Source organism: Lepidochelys olivacea (assembly GCF_965140295.1).
Source record: "Lepidochelys olivacea isolate rLepOli2 genome assembly, chromosome: 21".
NCBI lineage: Eukaryota > Metazoa > Chordata > Testudines > Cheloniidae > Lepidochelys > Lepidochelys olivacea.
Window position 1 is genome coordinate 11,332,493 of NC_140431.1, and position 21,935 is coordinate 11,354,427.

The following is a 21,935-nucleotide window of genomic DNA, read 5'->3' on the forward strand; positions in this document are numbered from 1 at the left end:
CTTGCATCAACCCAGTATTGTCTGAGGGAAATGCTGCAGTGGTTTCCTGTGGGATTTTCAGTCCTGCTCAAGGAGTGCCAGGCCCCATCCAGACGCCTGGAGCTGGCCTGCCCAGTACCGCTAGCTCTGCCTGCCACACCTGGATGAGCTGTGGGGTTTAATCGGGTTTCAGAACCAGCTGGGCACGGAGGAGTGGGCTTCCCCTGTAAAGGGCAGTGGGAAGTGGCAGAGGGAGGGGGAAGCTCGGGAGGCTGTGGGGAGACTTCAGAGCGAGAGAGGCTCCTGCAGGGAAAACCCTGAAACCGGGGGAGTTGCTCTAGATGGGAAGGGCTGGGAGTAGCCTGCTTGGGCAGAAAGGACCTGAACCTGACAGGAGTTTGGCACCGTGCACATCTTATGGCTGGAGGGGAGATTTTTTTTTGTTTAATTTAGAGCTGTAAGTTACTAAACAAGACCCTAAGGAGGGCTGTTGTTCCTTGCCAATACTTTGCCACTGATCCCAGGACTAAATGTCCCTAATAGCCTCTGAAAGCCTAAGGGTCTGTCTACACTGCAGTCCCAGGGTGTGATTGCAGCTTGTGGTATAGATGTACTTGAGCTGGTTTTAATTTAGCGATCTCTGGTGCCAGGGCAGCGAAGCAGCGGTAGGACGGGCTTCAGGGTGGGCTGTCCAACCCCTCCCAGAACTGTGGGTCATTCTAGGGCGGCTAGCCCACACTAATGCCCATGTTGCCAGGGCTTACTCTGCTCTGGTACCTGAGGTAGCGAGGTTAAAGGCTGACGTGAGCTGCAGCCACACCCCATTGTTAGCCGACGGCCAAGGATGTTTGGTGAGGTGCCAGCTATGCCCGTTTATACCATCCGTGACTTTAACCGCTAGGACGCACTGTCCCTTCGCGGCGGGCAGCCCGGGCTAGGCTGACGGATGCCCCAAGGTCCTAACCACCCGTGACTTTAACTGCTAGAGCTCAGAGCTCCTTCGCAGCGGGCAGTCAATACTGACTGACAGGTGCCCCAATGGCAGCACTAAGAGCCTCTCCACACCCGTGACTTTAACTGCTAGAGCTCAGAGCTCCTTCGCAGCGGGCAGCCAGGATTGACTGACAGGCGCCCCAAGAGTTTGCCCCGTGGAGGCGGCACAACTCAACGCTAGGCTCTTGGTACTCTCACCTAATGGCCAGGCTTTAGAGCCAAAACGGCTGAGGTTCTTTAATTGTGTTGGCTGCTTTACAGTAAACCGGAGAAAACAAGTCAGGCTTATGCACAAATGGTTACCAAAATTTATTAAGCTAGATTCTAATCATGTGGTTACAAAATTGCTAGTGCCTACTTATTTAAATGTAGAGATGTTACACACACAAACAAGTTACAAAACTGAAGCCACAATCCCAAAGAAAGAAAACAAAGTATAGAGCTCTATTTCAAAATATGTGTACACTAAAGATAGGAGATCAGGTGTGGGTGCTTCTTACCCTCCTTGCATCTCTCGATTCCAGCGGTGCCAAGCCAGGATCGGTCACTCAATTCCGCGGAAAGACGAATAAGGGACAAGGCTTAGGGACCCTCTTAGCTGCAGAAGCCTTGGGAGGCTGTCACTTATCTGACCAGCAGATAGATAGTGAAAAGCACTCAAAAATCATGGTGCTGCAGGTCCCATACTTATACCTCTGTACTCCTTTATTCTCTTTCTCCTTTCTTATGCCAAATTGAGGCTGGTGTGTCTGGGTGACTCCAGCTTTCGCAAGAGTAGTTTACACTTGCAAGGGAGAGAAACAATAAGTGTCGACTACTGGACATTTCTTTTATCAGGGTAAATATTTTCCCACCTAGGATGTTGGGGTGTGTGCATCACGCTATTTAGTAGGGGCTAAGAGCCATGTCTGTCACAGGGCCTCTGCCTGCTGTGAGCTTAATCGTTGTATCTGTTCCCAGAGGCACATTGTAGCAGCACACCTGTGCTTTCACAGCTTCAAAGGCTGTGCTGGAATATATGTTAAGTGCCCTGTTCCGGCTTCCTCCTGTGTTTCCAGCAATGCTGGTCTGAGGTGGGGGGGCTGTCTGTCTGGCTACATCCATGATTGCAGTTTACCCATAGTCTTAGAAATACATGGCTGGAAGGGACCTCGAGACGCCGTCTAGTCCAGCCCACTGCACCGAAGTAGGACCAAGTACATGTAAACGTATCCTTTGCAAGCTACGTCCGCTCATTCTCCTGTATCTGCTAGGTCACGGACACCTTCAAAGAGCTCTAATAGGTTAGTGAGACACGATTTTCCTTTGCAGGAGCTTTGTTGGTTAGATCCTAGATCAGGCTCTTCCAGATGTTTTCTTAGTCTATTTTTAATGATTGTTTTGGCCAGTTGTGCCCCTCTGACTGCGTGCCCCCTTGATGCTGTAGTCCTCCAGGTGTACCATGTTCCTCTCCTGAACAATCCTATGCCCATCACACTGGCTTATTTGTTTCTGCAACATTTTAACAAAACAAAGCGCTGATGTAAACCCTCAGCTGCTTCAGTGGGACGATATAGCTGCAGGGAAAATTATTAACGATAATACTACTCATAAAACACCAAGAAGACCTTTGGCTCCCTTCTGTACAATACAGATTAACTCTTTCCTCACCAAGTCTTACTACCTGTCTATACCGACTCATTTACCTCCATATATACTTATCTATCTCCATCTTTTTCTCTCTCCCCATCAGTCTAGCCAACCATCCACGGATTCCCTCTTTTGTTCATCAGTATATCTATCCACTCCTCTTCAAACATACTCATTGAATGTATCTACCCTGTGCCCATCCTTGGGGTATCTGGGCTCCTGCTGCATTGCTCACTGCAGAATGTGCCGTTTTTATTTCCAGTGCCAGGAAATGCGTCTGTCCGTGAGACCCGCTTCGGGGTAAACTGCTTCGCTTTCCCCTTTGTCAAGGGAAAAGGGTGGGTGCAAAGTCACCAGCTGTAGTGGCTGCTTGGAAAACACATGTGCTGGGCTCAGATGTTCGTTTTGGAGCTGGCTCCTTGAGGGTGGCTGGCAAGGGGATGCAGCACCTGTTCCCTCTGCAATGGCCGTTTGAATCCAGCCCAGGTTCGCGCAGAGAAAGTTGTTCCCAGGTGATGGGGGCTTGGTGTCATGAGTCAGGTGGGCCTCAGTTCCCAGTAGACCAGTCCATGCTGCCAAACCCACCACCGCGGGGGCACTCATTCCTCCCCTTGTTGACTATCTCGGCTGCTGGGGTGGTCCCAGAGACTGAGCTCCTTTCCCATCTCAAGGGAAAGGGTCTCTCCTAGCCCTGATTAAGGCATAGGGGCAGAGGTGCATTAGGAGCTTGCCTGGTCACAGGCCAGGCTGTCCATGTTGTGGACAGACAGAGGAAGCAGGGCTGTCAGCCTGCCACCTTTCTGTCCGCACCAGATCTGCTGATTTAAAAAAAAAAAAAAATCCTCCAATTAAAGCTTTATGATTAAGCTGGAGCCATAAAGTAGACAGAACAGTAGGTACCTGGAACACACACAAGTGCCTTCTATTAGATGAATCAAAGCCATTAATCCTCTCATCCCCTCTGTAAGAGCAATATCATTACCCCACCCTCATGGGGAAACTGAGGCACACAGAGGGTAAGCACCTGAAGAAGGCCACAGTTTAAAGGAGCCCAAATTATCCATGGTTGGTGGGGTCTCTAGGACTTTTTCTGGGTAGAGTCTCTGAGGCAGGTGGCTGGCTGGTGATTTCAGCAGGGGAGTTAAACAGCAGGATGGTGAGAATGGAGCCACGGAGGGAAACTCTGGCGTCAGAGCGGTGCAGAAATCTCCCTCGTCTCTTTCCCTGCCATGTCAGTAATGAATTCCTCCCTGAGGAACAGTGTGAAGCCAAACAGCAAAGCAACAGCATCCTGAATTCAAACGTCCCCCACCCCCTCGTTCCCCACTGGCGACTCCATGCTAAGCAGAGGAGTGGGGAGTCATTGCTGGGTGAGAAACAGCCTCTCAAATGTGGTATTTTTAAACTTTCTCCCTTCTGTATACAGCAGAGATGTAGCTCTTGTGTAGGTGCCGTGTGTCCATAGATCTCAAAGTACCGTACAAAGGAAGGCAGCAACTTAGTCCCCTTTTTAAAGGGGGAAACTGAGGCACAGAGAGGGATGTGGCTTGCCCCAGGTCATGCACTAGTTGGTGGGATGCAATCCAGGAGCCTGGACATGGAGCTGCTCTGTTGACCAGGTTATTGGGAGGTTTACTGTCTGCATAGGTTGGTTATGTTTATAGGGGTCTGTCTGGAAAAACAAGCGGGCAGGAGAAAGCCACCCCTCAACAAATGGCTGAGGATTTTTAAGGGACAAGGGCAGAGCCAGTGGCTCTGGTGACTCAGGCATGATCTCCTGCTGGGCCTGTCTGAGGGCAGGGGAGGGGGCATTGTCCAGAAGTGTCAAAGCCCAGGAACAGTGGGGTGGGGGATGACACTCTAGCAGGGCTTAAAAGGGGCACGCGGTCTCAAGAGAGGTGTTATGGAACCAAACTGAGCTGCGGGCACCTGCTGCGGGTTTCTGAAGATGTCAGGCCTGCCCCGGTAAGCCGTTGGGTAAGACAGACCTGCACGCAGCCTGTCATTCTAAAATTCTCTAACTGCTTTGTTTCTATTGTTAGGGTAAGCAATACTTGGGTTTGAGAAGGCTGCCTGGTCACTCCAATCTCTGCTGATCCGCCAGACTCCTGAAGAGAAGAACGGCAGGTGCCTGAATCCATTTGGACCTGCAGGGTACGTGTAGTTGTTACGCAGGGTGCTATAGCCAGGATCCAGCCTCGGAGTGGGAAAACCCGGGAGAGGTAAAGGCACGAAGTGAGGGGGTACACTCAGTGGGGTCACCCACTCCTTGCCTGAGCCAGGAATAAAACCTGGGAGACCCGCTAGGCGTCACCCTCTGCCATGGCCAGTTTTCAAATCTGTTCCCTGCTCCAACCACTAAACACCGTGGCTTGATGAGACTATGCACTGGGGTCTGAATGTACCCATGCGAGAGCTTCCTTTGAGCCAAACGCCTTTTGGTACCTTTGTCCTTCTCTCGCTGGTGACGAGGGATGGGTGGGTAAGGCAAGGCAGCATGGTATGTGTATTGCTCCCCCCTCCCCCCCCATTGTCTATTACACCCGGTTGGCAGTCTGGCAATGGCAGTACCTGTGTGTGTGTGTGTGAGAGAGAGAGACTCTTAAGGAAAAGAAATGGCTTGTTATCAACTCCAGTGGTGAAGCACTGGAATGCGTTACCTAGGGAGGTGGTGGAATCTCCTTCCTTAGAAGTTTTTAAGGCCAGGCTTGACAAAGCCCTGGCTGGGATGACTTAGTTGGGGATTGGCCCTGCTTTGAGCAGGGGGTTGGACTAGATGACCTCCTGAGGTCCCTTCCAACCCTGATATTCTGTGATTCCTTTGGGCTCCTTGCTGCAGGGCAGTGAGGTCTATGCCTAGGAAATAAGAACATGCCTGGGGGGAGATGCCTGCAGTGTGGCAGTTTTCCCATCAGATGGCACTCTTGCTCCATCGTCAGCTGCGTTGTTTTCATGCCTCCTGGAAGGACGCTGGTGCTTAAGTAGCCAGGGGATGCTAGGTCCGTTTGGCAGCTGGGTGAAAAGCGATGAATGCGAATGTCCCCGTGGGCCGGTGACTCATTCCTTTTTGGAAATGGCTTTGGAGAGCGTCTCTGTGCCTCGCTCACCGGGGAGGGAGAGGTCATAAGCAAGGAGTCTGCAGCATTGGTTGGCTTGCACCTGCTGCAGCGGGCGTGAAAGGGTGACATCGAAAGGGTAAGGACCATGGCGCACATGCCAGGCGAATGGCGTCAGCGGAGTGGGCTGGAGAGGGGCTAGCCTCAGGCTTGCCGAGAGGTGGAGGATCCAGGAGGACTTCCTCTCCCCGCCACTACCCCGATGGCATAGCGCTGCGGAATTGGGTTCACGATGGGGATGCCTTCTGGCTGCCTCTGGGCATAGGTCTGTGCTGTGGGTCAAGCCCATGGAAGGGCAGCTGTGGGGAGAATCCATCACTGGCCCTTTAAGGGCTTCTGGCTGCTGGTGGAGTGTCTTGCTCGTTAACCTTGACTCCCCCTTCCTTTCAGTGAAGAGCAACTGAGGCAGCAGCTGGCCAGACTTGCGCTACCTTCACATGCAGGTAACGGGTTAGGGGCAGGAGGGGTTTGCAGCCTGTGCTGGAGAGAAGCAGAGAGCTGTTACGGTTTTCCAGGGCAACTCCTGCCATATCCCACTGGTTCTGCCAAGCATAAGCTGCCCCCGCATTCGGGGTGCCTCCAGGCTCAGTAGGAGGCTGGTCGGCGCAGATCCAGTGACCTGCCGTGCCCTTGGTTTTGGTAGGCTGGGTGTTTAACCCAGAAGGACATTTGGGCCCCTCTGTGCTCCCCAGAAGTGCCCTAACCCGTTCCCATTGGCCCCATTCAGCCGTTTTCAGTGACTCTGCCCTTGTCAGCAGTAGTTCACATCTCTCCTCCCCAGTAGGGGGCACTGTGGTGCATCAGCTTTGCCTTGCCAACAATGGGCACTCCAGGTGGTTCATCTCTGCTCTCACCAGCAGGGGGCAGTATAGTTGGCTTGTTCCCAATGGCATCTGAATAGCCTAAAACCAGTTTAGAGTATGTATAGTGACGTTTGTCTCTGAGTTGGACCTGAATTTGGGAGGAGTGTGGGGGCTTAATTTCCTTCCCCCCTTCCATGGTCAGGTCGGCCACTTGGTGCAATTTGAGGTGTGTGCCTCCCAGCCACTAGGTCACCTTGCGGCCCATGATGAGCTGGTTAACTCCCATCGCTTGCTCTGTCTCATAACACCAATCAATACATTTCAATAATGCACCAACTCTAGATTTCTCCAGCCACCTTCACCTCAAAGGATCCCAAAGCACAGGGGTGTTTATTTCTGTACGGGGATTTATTTATTTCTCCACCGGCAACGTGAAGCCTGCGCATTACTGAGGGCTCTTCATTGCCTGGCTGGTTTCTGGTGTTAGGTTTAGTAGGAAATGCGCCACGTGTGTTTCTCGGCTCTACCCCGGGATAGAGGTGAACTCCTTCACGTTCTCATGGGCCTGGCTCCTGCCTTCTCTCTAGGAACAAATGAGCCATTCCCAGGAAGGCTCTGGAAGGTTTTCGGCTGCGAGAAGGCAGAGCACAGAGCATACGGATGAGGTGAGAGGGTGGTGGTGGGGTATGAACCCTCCCCCCCACCACGGAAGGGATTTCACTTACCTACCTAATGTGTACTCCCCTACCCCCATGGACTTTAGGGCCAAATCCTGCTCCCATTAGAACAGATGCAGAATGGAATTCCTCCCTCATGTGGGAACCCAGGAGCTCCGCTGCCCCGCTCCCTCCAGCACCGCCTCCTGGGAGTGGAGTAGCTGGCAGCGCCCCTCAGCTGTGTGCCCCTCATGTGGACCTCTGAGACGCGGCCTTGCTGCCCCAGCTTGTTCGCTTACAGCCTCCCCTGCCATTGTGGGGCAGGAGGCCAGATTACTTCTCAGCCCGTCGTGTTAACTGGTGTTTTTCTGCTCCCCAGGAGCAAGGCCAGGTGGATGGTGCTGGGAGAAGGGAGCTGAGCGTGCAGTTTAGGGACAGCGGTGAGAGTGATGAAGGTTGGTGAGTGAGTCTCTGTCTTTGCTGCTGCCATTCCCCTCCCCTTGCAGAGCCTTGTCTCCTTTCCATCCTTTCATCTCCCTCCTTGATCCTTTTTCTCCCTCTCTGCCTTCTGATCTCTCCCATCCTTTCCCCCTTCACTCTTTTTTTTCTCTTTCCTTTCTCCCTCCCCATTTCCTGGGCCGTTGGGTCCCATTCCTTTCCGTGCCCTGCAGAGCTTTGGGGGTGCCAATGGGGCAGGTACCTGTGAGCTGCAGGCTGCTGGGAACGCCCGCTGCACTGGGCTGTGGCATGAAGGGTCTGAACTTGGTTGCACACTGGCTAGGAAGGAATGTAACCCGGCCTGGACCCTCTCCCCTCAGTCAGACATTCCCCCCCACCTCCCTCTTTAAGGCAGGGGGTAGATTAATCCACAGCTCCCACCCAGCAAAGGACCACCCTCTTCCCAATAACTCTCCCTTTCGCCCACCCAGTTATCTTTGCTGGGAGCAGATGCGGGTGCTTAAAGGTGTCTCTTGGGCCATGGATTGAACCCCTCCGAGCCAGAAGAGCGGGTTGAGTTTCCAAGGTGCCCCTGGCCCCACCCCATCATCCATGGTGCTTTTGACCAAGCTACCTGCCTGGATTCTTGAATCCCTTCCTTGGGGGTCAATCCTGCCAGGCCTTTATTGTTTTCTCCCTGGGTCCCCTCTGGTTCATGCGTACGTTCGCACGTGAAGGAAAATCCTCTCACGCAGCGTTTCCAAGCGTGGTGGGACCCGAAGTTGCATCATCAGAGGCTCTCTGCACCCTGGTCCGGAGCCAGGCCTTTGCGTTCAGTGTCTGATATAGCATGATCCTAACTGGATTAGGATTAGCACCGGCAGAGCCTCATTGGGTGGGATAATCTTTGGGTAAGAAGAGACCAGATGTGGGAGGGGCCACGCAGGGGGAACTCAGAGTCCAGATAAAGATTGGGAAAGGATTCTCACACTTAGGGATAGTTCAGTGAGGAGAAGGGGCTACACCCCCAACCGCCAGCATCCCTTCTCCTTCCCCCACAATGGGGCCATCCCCCAGATCCAGAAACTCCCCTGGACCCAGAGTGAGGGAGGTGGGATCGGTTGGGTGGAGGATCCGGTTGCCTTGAGGAAAAGGGGGGAATAGGCTATAGAAGAGAGTCGGAGGAGAGGAGCCTCGACAAGCTTTGGAAGGGGCGTTACTTGTCTGAACGGGGCATCCTGGGGTTGGGGCCCGTCTTTGTGTAGGAAGCCAACATGCACCGTGGTCCTCGGAGCTCTTGGCTGTGACATCTCACCAGCTGTTAGCCAGCAGCCGGGCCATTGAGGGGTAGAAGCCCAGTGTGACTCTTGCCAAGGGAGGGTGGGACCTGGCCCAGTGATGCGAACAGATGGGCCCTTCTCTATCCGCCACTGTGTAATTTGCTACCTGGGGCTGCTTTGCAGTCTAGGATACTTCCCTGGCCTCCGTTACCATGGCATCCCCACTGAGGCAGGGCTTTTGTCCCCTGCCATTACCACGGCATCGGAGCACCTCCATCTTTATTGTATTTATCCCGCGGTGGGGTGGGACAGGCCTGTTATCCCCCTGGTACAGATCAGGGAACTGATGCACTGAGAGGCTAAATGACAAACCCAGGGTCACACAGGGAATCTGGTAGAGCAGGGAACTGAACCGGGGTCTCTTGCGTCCCAGACCAGTGCCCAAACCACTGTGGTCCTTTACCCAGCATCCAGGGTAGGCTGGTCCAGCCTGTGCCAAAGCCCTGGCTGCTGCAGTCTCACTACTCCAGCACCTAAGCTCTGGTCACATCCCCTGATTGCAGCGTGCACGGATGCTGAGTGAACATGAGAAGCAGCCTGGCCCCATGGAGACCGCCAGGGGGTTACTGTTTCTCCTCCTCTCGGGCTCTCTGGATTAACTGTGGCCCTTTTTCCTCCCCAGATCCTGACCCTCCCAAGGACCCACTGCTGAACTCTCTGCCTGAGCTCTCGGTGCTGGAGCGGCTGGGCCTGCACAGGTAGGACTCCTGCCCTTCCTCCTCTCTGGGGTTAAACTCTGTGTGTGCCCAAGATGCTGGAAGGTTTCAAGCTTTAGGTGAGCTGGTTGCTGGGTGGGCCTTGCGCAGGCAGTCATAAGAATAGCCAAGGTGGCAATGGGGTACAGAGCCTTTCACCTCTGGGTTGCTGGTTCAAATCCCGTGCAGGGGCCCCCTTCTCCTCCTGCAGCAGATGGGAGTTGCTCATATCCTGCAGGAGGTAGAATCAGGCTCCGGGTTGGCAATGACTGGGCAGTCCCCATTTCCTGGCAGGTTGGCCCCAGGGTGAGATGTTTCCCAGCAGACAGGTTGCCACAATGGGCATCAATTGCAGGAGGTGGCTGACTGGTCTGTTTCACGGCCACTTCACAGGGTTTTCAACTTGTTCTAGCTGGAATGAAACCCAAACCTTTGGAGTCCTCTTGCGGAGACGGGCTTGTGCCGGGGGCGAGGTGCATTCACATCAGTCACTCTACAGCCTGCTGGATACGGTCTTGGCCTGGGATGGGGGGAGCCCAGGTTCAGGTCCCTGCTGTGCCTGATTTGAGTGCTCCCCAGATGACTCCAAATCAGGCAGAGCTGGATTGTGAACGTGGCCTTGCAGGCTGGGGCCCTAACAGCCCGGCTACATTGTCAACCACTCTCTGTTCCTCTTTCCCAGCCCCCAAAAACCTTCCCGAGGACACACAACCGCTGCATCTCCGCACTACAGCACGATGCAGTGCAAATGTCCCAGCCAGCTCTGCTCCGGCCCCAACACTCAGCAGAGAGGCCAAGGAAAGACTCCTCCCTCAGCCCTACAAGGGGGTCCCTCCCAGGGCAGGTTTGGCTCCCACTGGTGGGCCTGGGAAAGCTTCCCTGACTAGCACCTGCTGTGTGTATAAACGCAGGACTTCTGTCAAGCCAGCCGCTGACCTGTGTATCCTGAACCACACCCAGCCCCCCTGAGCGTGCCCGGTTCTACTCACTCGGGCCGCACTACTCTCTCCCGGGACACAGGGCTCATTGGCAAACAGTGTCCCAGAGGAAAAGGGCACTTCTGGGAACCGCCCTCTACCTGCTGGGCACCGCCAGGCCATGGGCGCTGGCTGCAACCAGGCTGGCTGGGTGCTAGGACGTAAATTCTGAGTGGTACACGTCGCTAAGTCACCCGCGTCGCTGACGGCCATGTGTGCTCTTCCTTTGCAGAGTGGCTTTGACCGAGCAGGACGTGGAGGTAAGCTCTGCCCATCAGCCGTTGCAATGAGAGACCGATGCACTTGAGAACTGTCCCCTCTAGCTGGGTGTACGGGCTTTCATCACCCAGGCTGCCTCGTGCATCTCCCCCTCCAACCCAGACACTGGGGTGCATTCTCACTGAGGCCAATGGCAACAGTGAATGGGTTAAACCAGGGTCCCCGTGTGCAGCAAGAAATATGGTTACAGCCTGGAACAGCCCCCTTGGGTCAGCGCCAGCATTTGGGACATCAGGCCACTGGCCAGAGTGGAGCTGAGGCATAGCCATGCTCACCTCTAGGTCACAGGTCAAATCCAGCAGTGACCAGAATTGGTTGTTATGGCCATTTGAAGGCTGTTGGGGTTGCCCTACCCCAAGAAACCCATTTTTTGCAGGCTCACCAATTCACAATCTCAGTAGAGACCCCAAGGATTGAATGGTCTGTATTTTACAGATGGGGAAAGTGAGGCACAAGAGGGGAAGCAACCTGCCCAGGGTCCCAGAGCCTAGAGTTCGTGATTCATGGTCCTGGGCCAAAACCACAAGCTCATTCTTCCTCCTTTCGTTCATACCTGAATTCCCTTAGCCATTTCAACCCCATACAGAAATGCTCCACTTACCCTCCTCCAAACAGTGACACTGACGCACACATTTAAATGCCTGCTGTGTTCCAGCCCAGAGGTGGCTGCATTTTAGTCCTAAATGAGGTGATCCTTCTGTGCACGTGTACAGTACTTGGTAATCCTTTCAAGTGCTCTGAGCCTCGCAAAAGGCCCCACTAAATCAGTAGATGCGGATGATGGCTGTCCCCTGAGTGCCAGGGCGGCCTGGGGCTTTGTTTCTCAGTTGGCAGCTGCTCAGATTTCAGTTAATGAGGATGATTGGGTCTCTGGCTTGTGCTGTCTGCAGGGGAGGAGCTGCCAGCCTCCAGCAGGGCTTCCAGCACTCAGCTGCTAGCTCAGCAAAATGCCACTTTGTTGATCCAGTTTAGGCAAAGACTTCCTCTCCCCCAGTTAGACCCTGAAGACCACCCTTCCCGCAATGATGTGTGCGCAGTCCCGCTGGGATAGCTGCACTGATGTGCCAGTTAAAGGGCCCCATTCTCCTCTCCCATTACCCCAGTGTAAACCCACCGGTGTGACTGCAGTCAGGCCCAGGTAGAACAGAGGGGGGCTGTGCAAACAGCTCCCAGCGCTTCCCGTTGCCTGCTTGAACAGAGCAGGAGGGGTGAGCGCTGAGGGGAGGGGTGGTGCTGGAGCTGTCCAGGATGGGGCGGTGGGATTGAGGGACTGGCTGGGGTAAAATGGGAGAAGTGGCTTCCCCTGGCTCTACCAAAGGAATCCAGCCAAACCTATTCCTTCCCCTGTGCCCAGAAACACCTGCCCCACTGCACCCTTAGTGCCCCGCTCCTGGCCACATACGGTGTCCCTGTCCTTTGTGGATGTGGATCAGAGATGACCTCTGACCCCTGCCCCATTCTCCCCTCTGCAGGCAGCGTTCACGCACTTGGCACTGGCCTTCCGCTGCGACATGTTCACCCTGCGGCCACGGGTGCAGATGGAGGAGCGGGCGCGGGACGTGGCGGAGGAGAACATCCAGCAGGAGCTGGAGGAGTGCCGGGCAGCCCTGCAGGTCAGTGAGGCCAGGTGTGGGGGCCCCTTGCTGGGGAGGGTGATCCTGGCTGTGCGTGCCCCAGGGATGCCCGGGGCTCGATTTCGATCTGATCCCAGCTCTGTCGGCCAGTCTCCCAAGTGGGGAGCAGGCGAGGTCACTCATGTTGCCCCGCAGGTGCCGATGATGCAGATTCTCTTGGCAGTTTTAAGGCTCCCCCTGGGGGGGGCGTTTCTTTCGCTGGGAGAGGTGCTGACTCCTGCATGGCCGTCACTGTCACGCCCTGCGCTCCGGATCGCCCCGGCTTCGGATGTGGCCGCTGGCGCGTTCCAGGGCGCAGGGAGTCCTCTCCGGCCTGGGGAGTTGGCTGGCTCGTGGCGCTGGCAATGGGATCCCGAGCCTTTCGCTTCAAGGCTGTTGGTTCAAATCCTGCCCCGCTGGGGCAGTGGCCCAAAGCCAAGTGCGGCTCACTGGCTCTTTGGTGGCCGGTGTGCAATTTAGCCTGTGGATCCCAGCTCAGTTCCTACTGGCGAGTTGTCCGCATCCTAGCACCTTCCTTCAGTGTTGGTAACTTCAGCAGAGAGGCTTGAACGCTTCCACCTGAGGATGTCCCGCCGGGGCGGGGGGGCCAGGTTCTCAGCTGCTGTGAATCGAGCTTTCATTGCAGCTGTGGTGACTCCCACTGGCCTCGGCAGTGATCTGGCTCAGTGGCGGGAGCTGGTCCTGCTGCTGCCCGGGCTGTCCTGCTCCGTGGATAAGGGACGTGCCCAGGCTCTCCTCTGGCCACATCCACCAACCCTGGATGAACGGCTGGGCTGTTGGTGTGGAACTGGCTGGAACTGGGGTGTCCCAGTCCAGCTGGGGCATTTCCTGGGCTGAATTCTTTGCAGGCTGCTGCTATTATAGTCCAGCGAGGGAGGGGCCTGGTTCCTGTGCAGATCATGCAGAGCTGCTGCTGGTTTCCCCCCCCCCCCCCCCCACAGAGGCTGGGCCTGTCCTGCGTCGACCCTAAGTGCAAGGAGCTGGTCAGGCAGTTGCAGCTCAGCCTGACGGTGCTGGCGGGGTCCATTGAGCGGGCGACGAGCGCGGCGGAGAAACTAGGCGCCGTCCATCAGGTGGGTCCAGCAGCTGCAAGAGCCCAGGGTGGGAGGGTGTCCAGGCTGCTCCCCAGCCCCATCACTGGAGAGCGTGGTACAGGGGACCAATGCTGCATTGACCGTGGGGAGCAGGGAGGCTCATCGCAACGAGGCTAACCCAACACACTCCTGCTGAGCTCTACACAACCTCCTCTCTTGGGCTGGCTTCACGGCCCCTGGCCCCCACCCTCCTCAGCTAGCTGGCAGATCTACCCCTGGGCTTGCTGGCATTAGTGACAGCTCCTCTCCTAGGCTGGCCAGCACAGGGGCAGATGCTAACCATGTACCAGCTGGCCTGTTATCTCACATGCTCCTGCCCCAGCTCCCACCTCGCTTTGTCTTCCTCCTGCTCGCTCTTGGGTCCCAGATCCTCCTTGTGCCTGAGCCCAGCTGGCCAGGGCAATGGAATCCTGCCTTCCTCTGCCCCTGGCAGTGGGGGAAGCAGGGAGGGGCTAATCTGAACATCCGCTGGCCCACGGGAAGCACTTGGGAGTCCTCAAGATGACGATGCAGCAGTGGATGTTCGCGTTCAAGGAGCTGGGGGTGGGGAGTGCCAAGGGGGAGGGAGCCCCCGGGAGGCCTTCGGGTTGTCTGAACAGCGCTGCTTTGGGCTCTGTTGGTTGGCTAATTGGTCTGCTCCCATTAAAGTCAGTGCCATTATCGGGCTCTGCGTGAGCTCCGACGCCATGGCGATGGGCCTGGTCTAAGAACCTGAATAGAACCAAAGGGGGTGGCAGTCGCCCGGGGAGGGGGCTCAGGCTTTGCAGCAGTGTCCCTGCTGGGCGGCCTGATCCCACTCCCCGCTCTCTGCCCCAGGAGGCGCGGATGAGCCGGGCAGCAGAGGTGATGGTGCAGCACGTGGAGAACCTGAAGAGACATCACTTGCGGGAGCACACGGAGCTGGAGGAAATGAAGCGGCTGATCCAGCAGAACTCCCGCAACCGGCAGCTGGCTGAGAACAGGGGTGCGGTGGGCCCAGCAGCCCCGGGGGTGGGCATGGGCGGCGGGAAGGGAGCGTGGCGTAATGGTTACATCTCGGGGCTGGGCATCAGGATTCCTGGCTTCTGTTCCTGGTGCTGCCACTGACTCACTACGTGACCTTGGGCGGGTCACTTGGTCCCCAATGGCCTGTGTGACCCGAGTCCCTTTCAGCCCAGGCAGGCACATGCTAGAGCCATTTGCTCCCACTCGCACCAGGAGTCCACCTGGTCCCTGGCATCCACGTGCCGCTGGTGACAGCTGTTGGCTGCAGTCACAGGGCCGGATGTCTAAACCACAGAAGGGCCCTATCAGAGGGGGCTAACCGTGACCTCCAGACCTGAGTGTCTGCGAGTGCTCGGTCCTGGCCGCAGCGGGCAGCCAGCTAGCACCGCTGGGAGTGCAGCAGCATGCGGGGTCCGTGCTACAGGCCCCTTAGCCCTGGGGCAGGGGGTGCAATGCATCCGATATCCCCTTCTCCGCTTCCACTCCCCAGGCCCTTGTGTGGGAGGCTCTAGGATTTCCTGGCTGAGCAGCCCTTTGCCTTGTGAGTTACGGGGACTTCGACCATCCAACCAAATGGACCTTTGGGACAACAGCCTGCTCCGTCCACACTGAGCTTCTCCGCTGGGCAAATTCCCCCAGAAGCCACTGGGGACACAGCAAGTCTACAGAGCTGAGGGGGCAGCAGGGCACTGAGCAGGCCTGGGTGGTTGGTATGCAGGTGGCAAGATGGAGCTAGTCACCCAAGGCGTGAGAAGCAATCGGGCCACCTCTGGAGCAACCCCCACCCCTTTGTCTCCTTAGATGACGGAGAGCAGAGATTGAAACTGCCCCTGATGCGAACGTTCCAGCAGGTAACGAGGGCGCCTGTCTCCCAGCCTCTGTCCCTGCCCACTGCTCCGTGGGCCCGTCTCACGCAGGGCTGTCCAGCGCCAGTATCCAGAGCGAGAGGCAGAGACTTGGCTAAAAGGAGGTGGTTCTCTAGCAGCAGTTTGAACATAATATGCAGCAATTTCCCCTGCAGCTCAAGGTGACGGGCACTGGGCCAGGCCCAGCCTGGATGGTGGCCTGCATGGGTTAGTGTAGGGGGGTAGAGTGGGGCAGTTGCAAAGCCTTTCCTGAGGTGGTAGGTATGGGGGACCGTTGTGGGCCTCTGCCTGGCCTTTGATCTTCTCCTGGGGGTTGGGCAATCTTTGCCCTTGCAGCTGAAAATCCAAGGCCCATTAGTGGCCCCAGAGTGAGCCCAGAGGAGGGTTGGCCTGGACCAACTCTTGCACCCACAGCAGCGGGGATGGTATGAGTGACATCCCACCCCCTCATCATGCCGCGCCACTCCTGCTGGCAAGCAGGAGGGAGTTAAGGGGAGGGGGATGGGGAGACAAGGATGGCAGGACCCTTGAGTGGGAACTGTGCCCTACGGGGGAGTTAGCGCCCACCTTCCATTTGCTGCCTGGAGCAGAACGGGGGGATTCAGCACTAACCTGGCTTCCCCTCCCTCCCTCCCAGGCGTCGGCACGTCGGAGAGTCAGCATCGCCGTCATTCCCAAACAGCTCACGGTAAGGAACCCCGCTGCATGCCGGCTGGGGCAAAACCGTGCATGGGATCATGCCTGCTCACGTCATACCTACGGTGCTGTCCCGCCACGTGCCAGAGACGCGTTCCTGTTCCATCAGCCCACTGCACGCCTGCTCATGAATACTCGGACTGGACAAGCTCACAGGCTCACTGCCACGTGCTGTCCCGCAGCCCACGCGCTCCTTCCTGGCGCCCCAGGTGCCCATGTCAGCACACGCAGCCCCCACGCTCCTCCCCGACACTCCCCTGCGTACACACGGACCCCGGCTGCATCAGCACGTCCCGCTGCCGTGCGCTCCTGCCTGGCCACTCCCACCCGCCCCTCCTGGACACCCCTGTGCACGCACAGCTCTGGCTTCCTCTCCGGTTCTTTCGTTTCGCTCACGCTGTCCCTTGGGTTTTGTCTGCAGCCACTTCCCAGCCCCGAAAGCGGGCGAGCGCCCGAGGGGGAGGCGGCCAAGGCGGCGTGGGAGAGGAGCCCTAGCACAGAGAGGTAACGTGTGACCACTAATAATAAATGTAAGGATGTGGGCGGGGGAGGGGGGGCAAAGCCCTCCACTCGCACACAGAAGGGCAGAGGCTGGTCAGCCCAGGGCGTCACTGGATCCCCTCTGGTCCGCAGGCGAACCTGCTGCCTCCAGGAGGACTCTCCTGATGGATACTTCATCCTACGCTCAGACTCCTCCAGCTCCTTGCACCAAAGCCAGCCGGAGGCAGACAGACTCGAGTGTGAGGGCAACAGAGGCCGCTACGCAGAAGGGTAAGGGTGTGTCAAGTGCTCTATCAGACCAGCTCCCTCCTGACCCCGCCCTGATTGGGCTGTGGCCCACACCTCAATGTGGTCTGGGCTTCAGTTTTCCTCTGAAGCACCTGATGTCAGTGGAGGCCAGAGAGGGGATCCTGCACCGGATGGACCACTGGCCTCTGAGGCTCAGGGGGCATTGGCAGTAACCATCCCTCCTGTGTTTCCTCCCCAGGAGCGAGCCGGAGCTGCGGAGAAGGGGAAGCACCAGCAAGCCCATGAAGGAGGAACCTGACGGGGCATCGGACAGCAGCGGGCTGACGGAGGAGCTGGAGCAGCTTAGTCTGACGTGAGCTAACGCCATCTCAGACCCACATAGCGCCCAGCCCCTCCCCTTGGACTCCAGAGCCCTCCCCCCATGACGTACTGTATACAGAGAAATTCCTGCACGTGCATCTCTGACTGCAGGAGACCCTTTACATTTCAAACATTTGTGTGGGTGGGGTGGGGTGGAATTAAAGGGATGCAGATGACAGCCTGAAATCTAGGCAGTTTCAAAAGCAGAATTAAAAGCAGTGTCAGGTCCTGTCCTGGCCCCTTGATCCTTTTCACAGTTGGGCCGTTGTACAGCTGCCTTGTCATATTCCTTCAAATCTTGCTCCCTTGGTGCCAAGACCCACACCAATTGCTAGGGCAATCAGCACACCTGACTTCATAGCAGGTTGCGTGCAGTTCAGAAGAGCTGATGAAAAGAACTTCCTCTATCGTCTTTCATATACAGTAAGATTAGGTGTTACTTCTACATGAGTAGACAGACAGGATGTGGTCTATTTGAATAGCAGCCGGAAGTAACCCCTGCTTTTGTACCCTTTTGCCAGCTGCTTAGTGTTTTTGTGGGATGGGAGATGTGGGAAGTCTATTCTATCTGCTCTGCGCCTTGGGATGATAAATGTCCTAATCTCATTCTTGGCAGGTCTACGGCATGTGGGAAAGAGACCCCCTGGCCTTGGGTCTTTCTGCCCCAGCATTATTGGCTTTTCCTGGGGCTGCTTTTCCTGGGGCTCTCATGTCTGGTTCTGATGCGGATTCTGGAGCTGCAGAAACAGCAGCCAGCACCAACCCCCAACTCCTAGCATGAGCGAGGAAGAAGACGCAGCCCGCGAGAGACAGCATGCCACCCTGGGCTTAATTTTAAAAATAAAATAATAAAAATAGGGGGGAAAAGGGGTTTGGATTTTTGGGGAAACGCAAGCCTCCCTCCTACAAGCTGCAGGGTGGCTCCAGGAGGCTTATTGATGTGAAAGGGACCCCTGCCCCAACTTGGACCCATGAGAGCTGGGCTCAGCAGTATCAGATTGTCCCTTGTCAGCCGAATCCTAGAAGATCAGGGTTGGAAGAGACCTCAGGAGGTATCTAGTCCCACCCCCTGCTCCAAGCAGGGCCAGCACCACTAAATCATCCCAGCCAGGGCTTTGCCAGGCTGGGTCTGGTGCAAGGGTCCCTTGTACTATGATGGGCTAAGGGGGTGTGTGATAGTGGAGGGGTGGGAGGCTGTAGGTACCTCCACCAGTTCCTGGCCTTCTCTTCTCTCCCCCCTCCCCCAGGTTGAGCTGCCCTGAAGGGCCTCAGCCCCTTTCTCTCCCTTCTTGACTAGATACAGCCTCCTCTCCCCCAAGCAGCTGCTGGTTTCTGCTTTAATCTTCCCCCTGGGGGAAGGGCTAGGGGAACAAGTGCCACTTTTGTCTACACGCTCTGCTTGAGTGTGTAGACTCACTTCCTCCCCATGGGGGGGAAGGGAAAAGAGAGACAGACACCCCCCCCCCATCAGGTACAAGGGAGATGCGTTAACATATGGACTCCTCGGAACAAAGCGTGGTGCTACCTTTACTTCTCTGTGGATCTGTCGTCTGGTTGCTATTACGATCCTCATGGGGGCTCTCACCTGAGCCGTTTGCAGAAGGGTCCCATACTTGTAACCAAGCCCCTGAAGGCTGCAGGTGTAAGGTTCGGACACCCTGGGGGAGGGAGAGCACAGTGGCTGGAGCATTGGCCTGCTCAACCCAGGGTTGTGAGTTCAATCCTTTGGGGGGGGAGCCATTTAGGGATCTGGGGCAAAAATTGGGGATTGGTCCTGCTTTGAGCAGGGGGTGGGACGAGGTGACCTCCTGAGGTCCCTTCCAACCCTGCTATGCTATGATTCTAGGACATCAGCTGCTTGCTCAATGGTATGCTCTGCCATCTAAATCTGTCCCATGCTTGGCCCCAGGGCTGAGCTGCTGGAAGGCAGCATCCAGGAAGGGGCACCAGGTGCATCGCACAGAGAAAGATGCTCTCCCTCCCCTAACGCTTACAATTGAGTAATCAGTGGGGGTGGGCATTAAAGGGGGCAGTTTCTCTAGCTGCCTGCGAGGAGCTGGGGAAACCCCAGCCAGGAAATTAAGGCGATGTCCAGGCTTTGTCTGGCTGAGCACAGCCCAGGACCCCTGCACTCTGCTCTCCCTGCCTTTGATCGGGTAAGAAAGAGGAAATCGCCGATCACCTGATTCGCTCCCCGCCCCGGGATTGTCCGCACCTGCTGGAGGCTGCCCGGCCGCCGGGGCGGGAGCTGCTCCGGGGCGCGGGACGGTCCGCCCTGCGGGTGGGGAAGGTCTAATGGAGTCCAGCAGAGGATTTCGGGGCCGGCTTGACCCACAAGCTGTAGGTCGCCGTCCCGTCTATCTCCTGGCCCTGTGTGACGGATCTCGGGGGAGCACGTGGGGCGAGCTACCCCGGGGAGGGGTCGGGGGGGGGTCAGACATTCAGAAACGCACCGCGCCGAGTCCGACACAAGTAGAACCCCCCCCCCACACGCCGCGTAACCTCGGCAAATAAGCAGACAAAGGAAGGGTCCCTGCCCCCCCCCCCAGCTCTCCCCCAGCTCTGTCAACAAACGCCTTAAAGTTTAACCTGCCCCTATAAAAACCCAGCAGGGCTGCTGGAGGCAGGGCCAGGAGCCAGAGAGGGGCCTACAGGACTTGGGGGGTGCTTGTGAAATTGGGGGGGGGTGATGCCTGTTAAGTTGGGGGTGCGTGTGTGTGACATAAATGTAACTGCGTTTTGCAGCCAGCTGGACCATCTCCCCTCCGCCTAAGCCAGGGGCTCTCAACCCTACCCCTTGCAGGAGTCTGATTTGTCTTGCGTACCCCCCCCCGCCCCCAAGTTTCACCTCTCTTAAAAAGGACTTGCTTACAAAATCGGACATAAACATAGAAAAGCGTCACAGCCAGGAGTACTGAGAAATGGCTGGCTTGCTCAGGTTGACCATGTAATTACAAAATAAATCCACTGGAATGGAAATACTGCACTGACATTTCCGGGTACAGCACAGAGAGTGGTATAAACAGGTCCTTGGCTGCAGGCTGTTGTCGTTTGTGCTGACTTCCCCCGGGCTTTTATGCAGCCTGTTGTAAAACTAGGCAACTGTCTAGGTGAGCTGAGGTCCCCCCGGGGTACACGTACTGGTGGTTGAGTACCACGGCTCTAAACTAGTCAGATGAGCACAAGCCAGGGGCGGGGAGAAGGGAGGGCTGTGGACCGTGCGGCTCAGTGGGCGGACCAGTGGGCTGGGAGTCAGTGGGGCTGTGTTTTGTGAGAGCCGCTGGGCGCGCTGCTGCCCCTTGCCGTGCCTCAGTTTCCCCTCCCCGCTTTTGACCACATTATCCATTTGGAACGGAAGCTCTTTGGGGAAGGGCTGTCTGATCCCGGGTGGAGCCCGCTGGTGCTACTGTAAGATAACTAATAATAAAGGGAAGGCAGGCTTTAAGGAGGGATGGGGGAGGGGCGTGAGAGGTCAGGAATTGGGCTAGGCAGAGCAGGGAGATCAGAGTAAGAGAGAGGAAGGATGGGGCTGGGAGGAGGTAGCTGGGGGATGCTAGCAGGTCTCTGTCCCCTAGCTGTGTTTGCTGGTACACCCTTGGCCTCACCACATTGGATGGTGCCCTGCCACCTGCCCAGAGTCACCCCCTTTCTGTGGTCTGCCTGCCTGGCAGGTGCCTCATTACACGAGGCATAGGGCTTCCCTCCTCTTAGCTACTGCCTGATCCCACAACATGCACTAGAGGGGGTGCCTATGGGCCTCAGCTGGGCTGCTCCCAGCCTCCCACTGAGTTCAATGGGGCCAGCCCCACAGCAGGGGAAGAGGGCTTGAGAGCACCACAACAAAGGGGCCTCACAAGGTCTCAGATGGATAAAACCCCGTGGCTCCAAAGAGAGCGCCAGGGGAGGGTTAAATATGGCGCACGGCCAGCTAGGGAGCAAAGGATGAGGGGCTCCTGCGGTGGGAGGCTTCCAGATTCCTGCATGTTCTGCTCTCTTTGCCTGAGGGACAGGCCAGGGAGCAGCTCCCCAGTGCGAGGGGGTGTCTGGCCTTGTGTGTGAGCGGGGGTGATGTTGCCAGCAGCAGCCTCTCCCTGAAGCCAGAGGGGCTGGAACTAGGGGCAGTCCCCCCCCCCCCCGGCTTGACGTGGTGTCCATCACTGACAAGGTTGACAGTTTGGTTCAATGGCTCTCAGCACCCCCACTATCCACATGGTTCCTGCACCCCTGTCTGAAGCCCTGAGACTAGAAGGGAGGGGCAGATAAAGGATGCTAACAGCCCCACGCAGCAGCATCCTGGGCACTGGGCTTTGCATGGTCTCCTGTGCCTCCTACAGGCGGGGCACCCTGTTCCTCCAGGGGACCCTCTTCTCTTCACCTTGGGACCTTCCCCACTCCCAGGGCTGAGGAGCATGTGAGGTGAGGGTGTCCTTGGAGCCTTGTAAAAGGTACAGGCTGAGTGACATTGACAGGGCTAACTTAAAGGGCAGATGGCTCAAGCAGGGGCCTGGGGGTCAGGACTCCTGGGTTCTGTGCCCAGCTTGGGGAGGAAGTGGTGGCTAACAGGGTAGTCTGAGTGCCCAGCTGGGACTGGAACTAGCCAGATATTTTCAAACACAATTTTTTTCTCCCCCATCCCAAACAATTGC

General features: G+C 56.7%; 1 protein-coding gene across 12 annotated transcripts in view; it reads left to right on the forward strand.

Annotated features, from left to right (window-relative positions):
* Positions 1-18,111, forward strand: part of LOC311511133 (inositol 1,4,5-triphosphate receptor associated 1-like) — a 35,939-nt gene extending 17,828 nt beyond the window's left edge. For 8 of the 12 annotated variants that reach the window (XM_084611503.1, XM_084611498.1, XM_084611493.1 and 5 more), the window contains 15 exons: positions 4,644-4,755; positions 6,108-6,160; positions 7,108-7,185; positions 7,556-7,631; positions 9,577-9,652; positions 10,859-10,886; positions 12,378-12,518; positions 13,481-13,612; positions 14,450-14,597; positions 15,419-15,468; positions 16,121-16,171; positions 16,601-16,683; positions 16,813-16,950; positions 17,168-17,281; positions 17,906-18,111. In XM_084611503.1, the coding sequence (XP_084467629.1) occupies positions 6,155-6,160; positions 7,108-7,185; positions 7,556-7,631; positions 9,577-9,652; positions 10,859-10,886; positions 12,378-12,518; positions 13,481-13,612; positions 14,450-14,597; positions 15,419-15,468; positions 16,121-16,171; positions 16,601-16,683; positions 16,813-16,950; positions 17,168-17,281; positions 17,906-18,065 (1,281 nt within the window). In that variant the 5' untranslated portion in view covers positions 4,644-4,755; positions 6,108-6,154 and the 3' untranslated portion in view covers positions 18,066-18,111. Of the gene's footprint in view, positions 1-4,643; positions 4,756-5,514; positions 5,797-6,107; positions 6,161-7,107; positions 7,186-7,552; positions 7,636-9,576; positions 9,653-10,858; positions 10,887-12,377; positions 12,519-13,480; positions 13,613-14,449; positions 14,598-15,418; positions 15,469-16,120; positions 16,172-16,600; positions 16,684-16,812; positions 16,951-17,167; positions 17,282-17,905 lie in introns of those variants that run through there. The other 4 variants (XM_084611504.1, XM_084611494.1, XM_084611495.1 and 1 more) reach the window with 4 other exon arrangements.
* Positions 18,112-21,935: the final 3,824 nt, after the last annotated feature.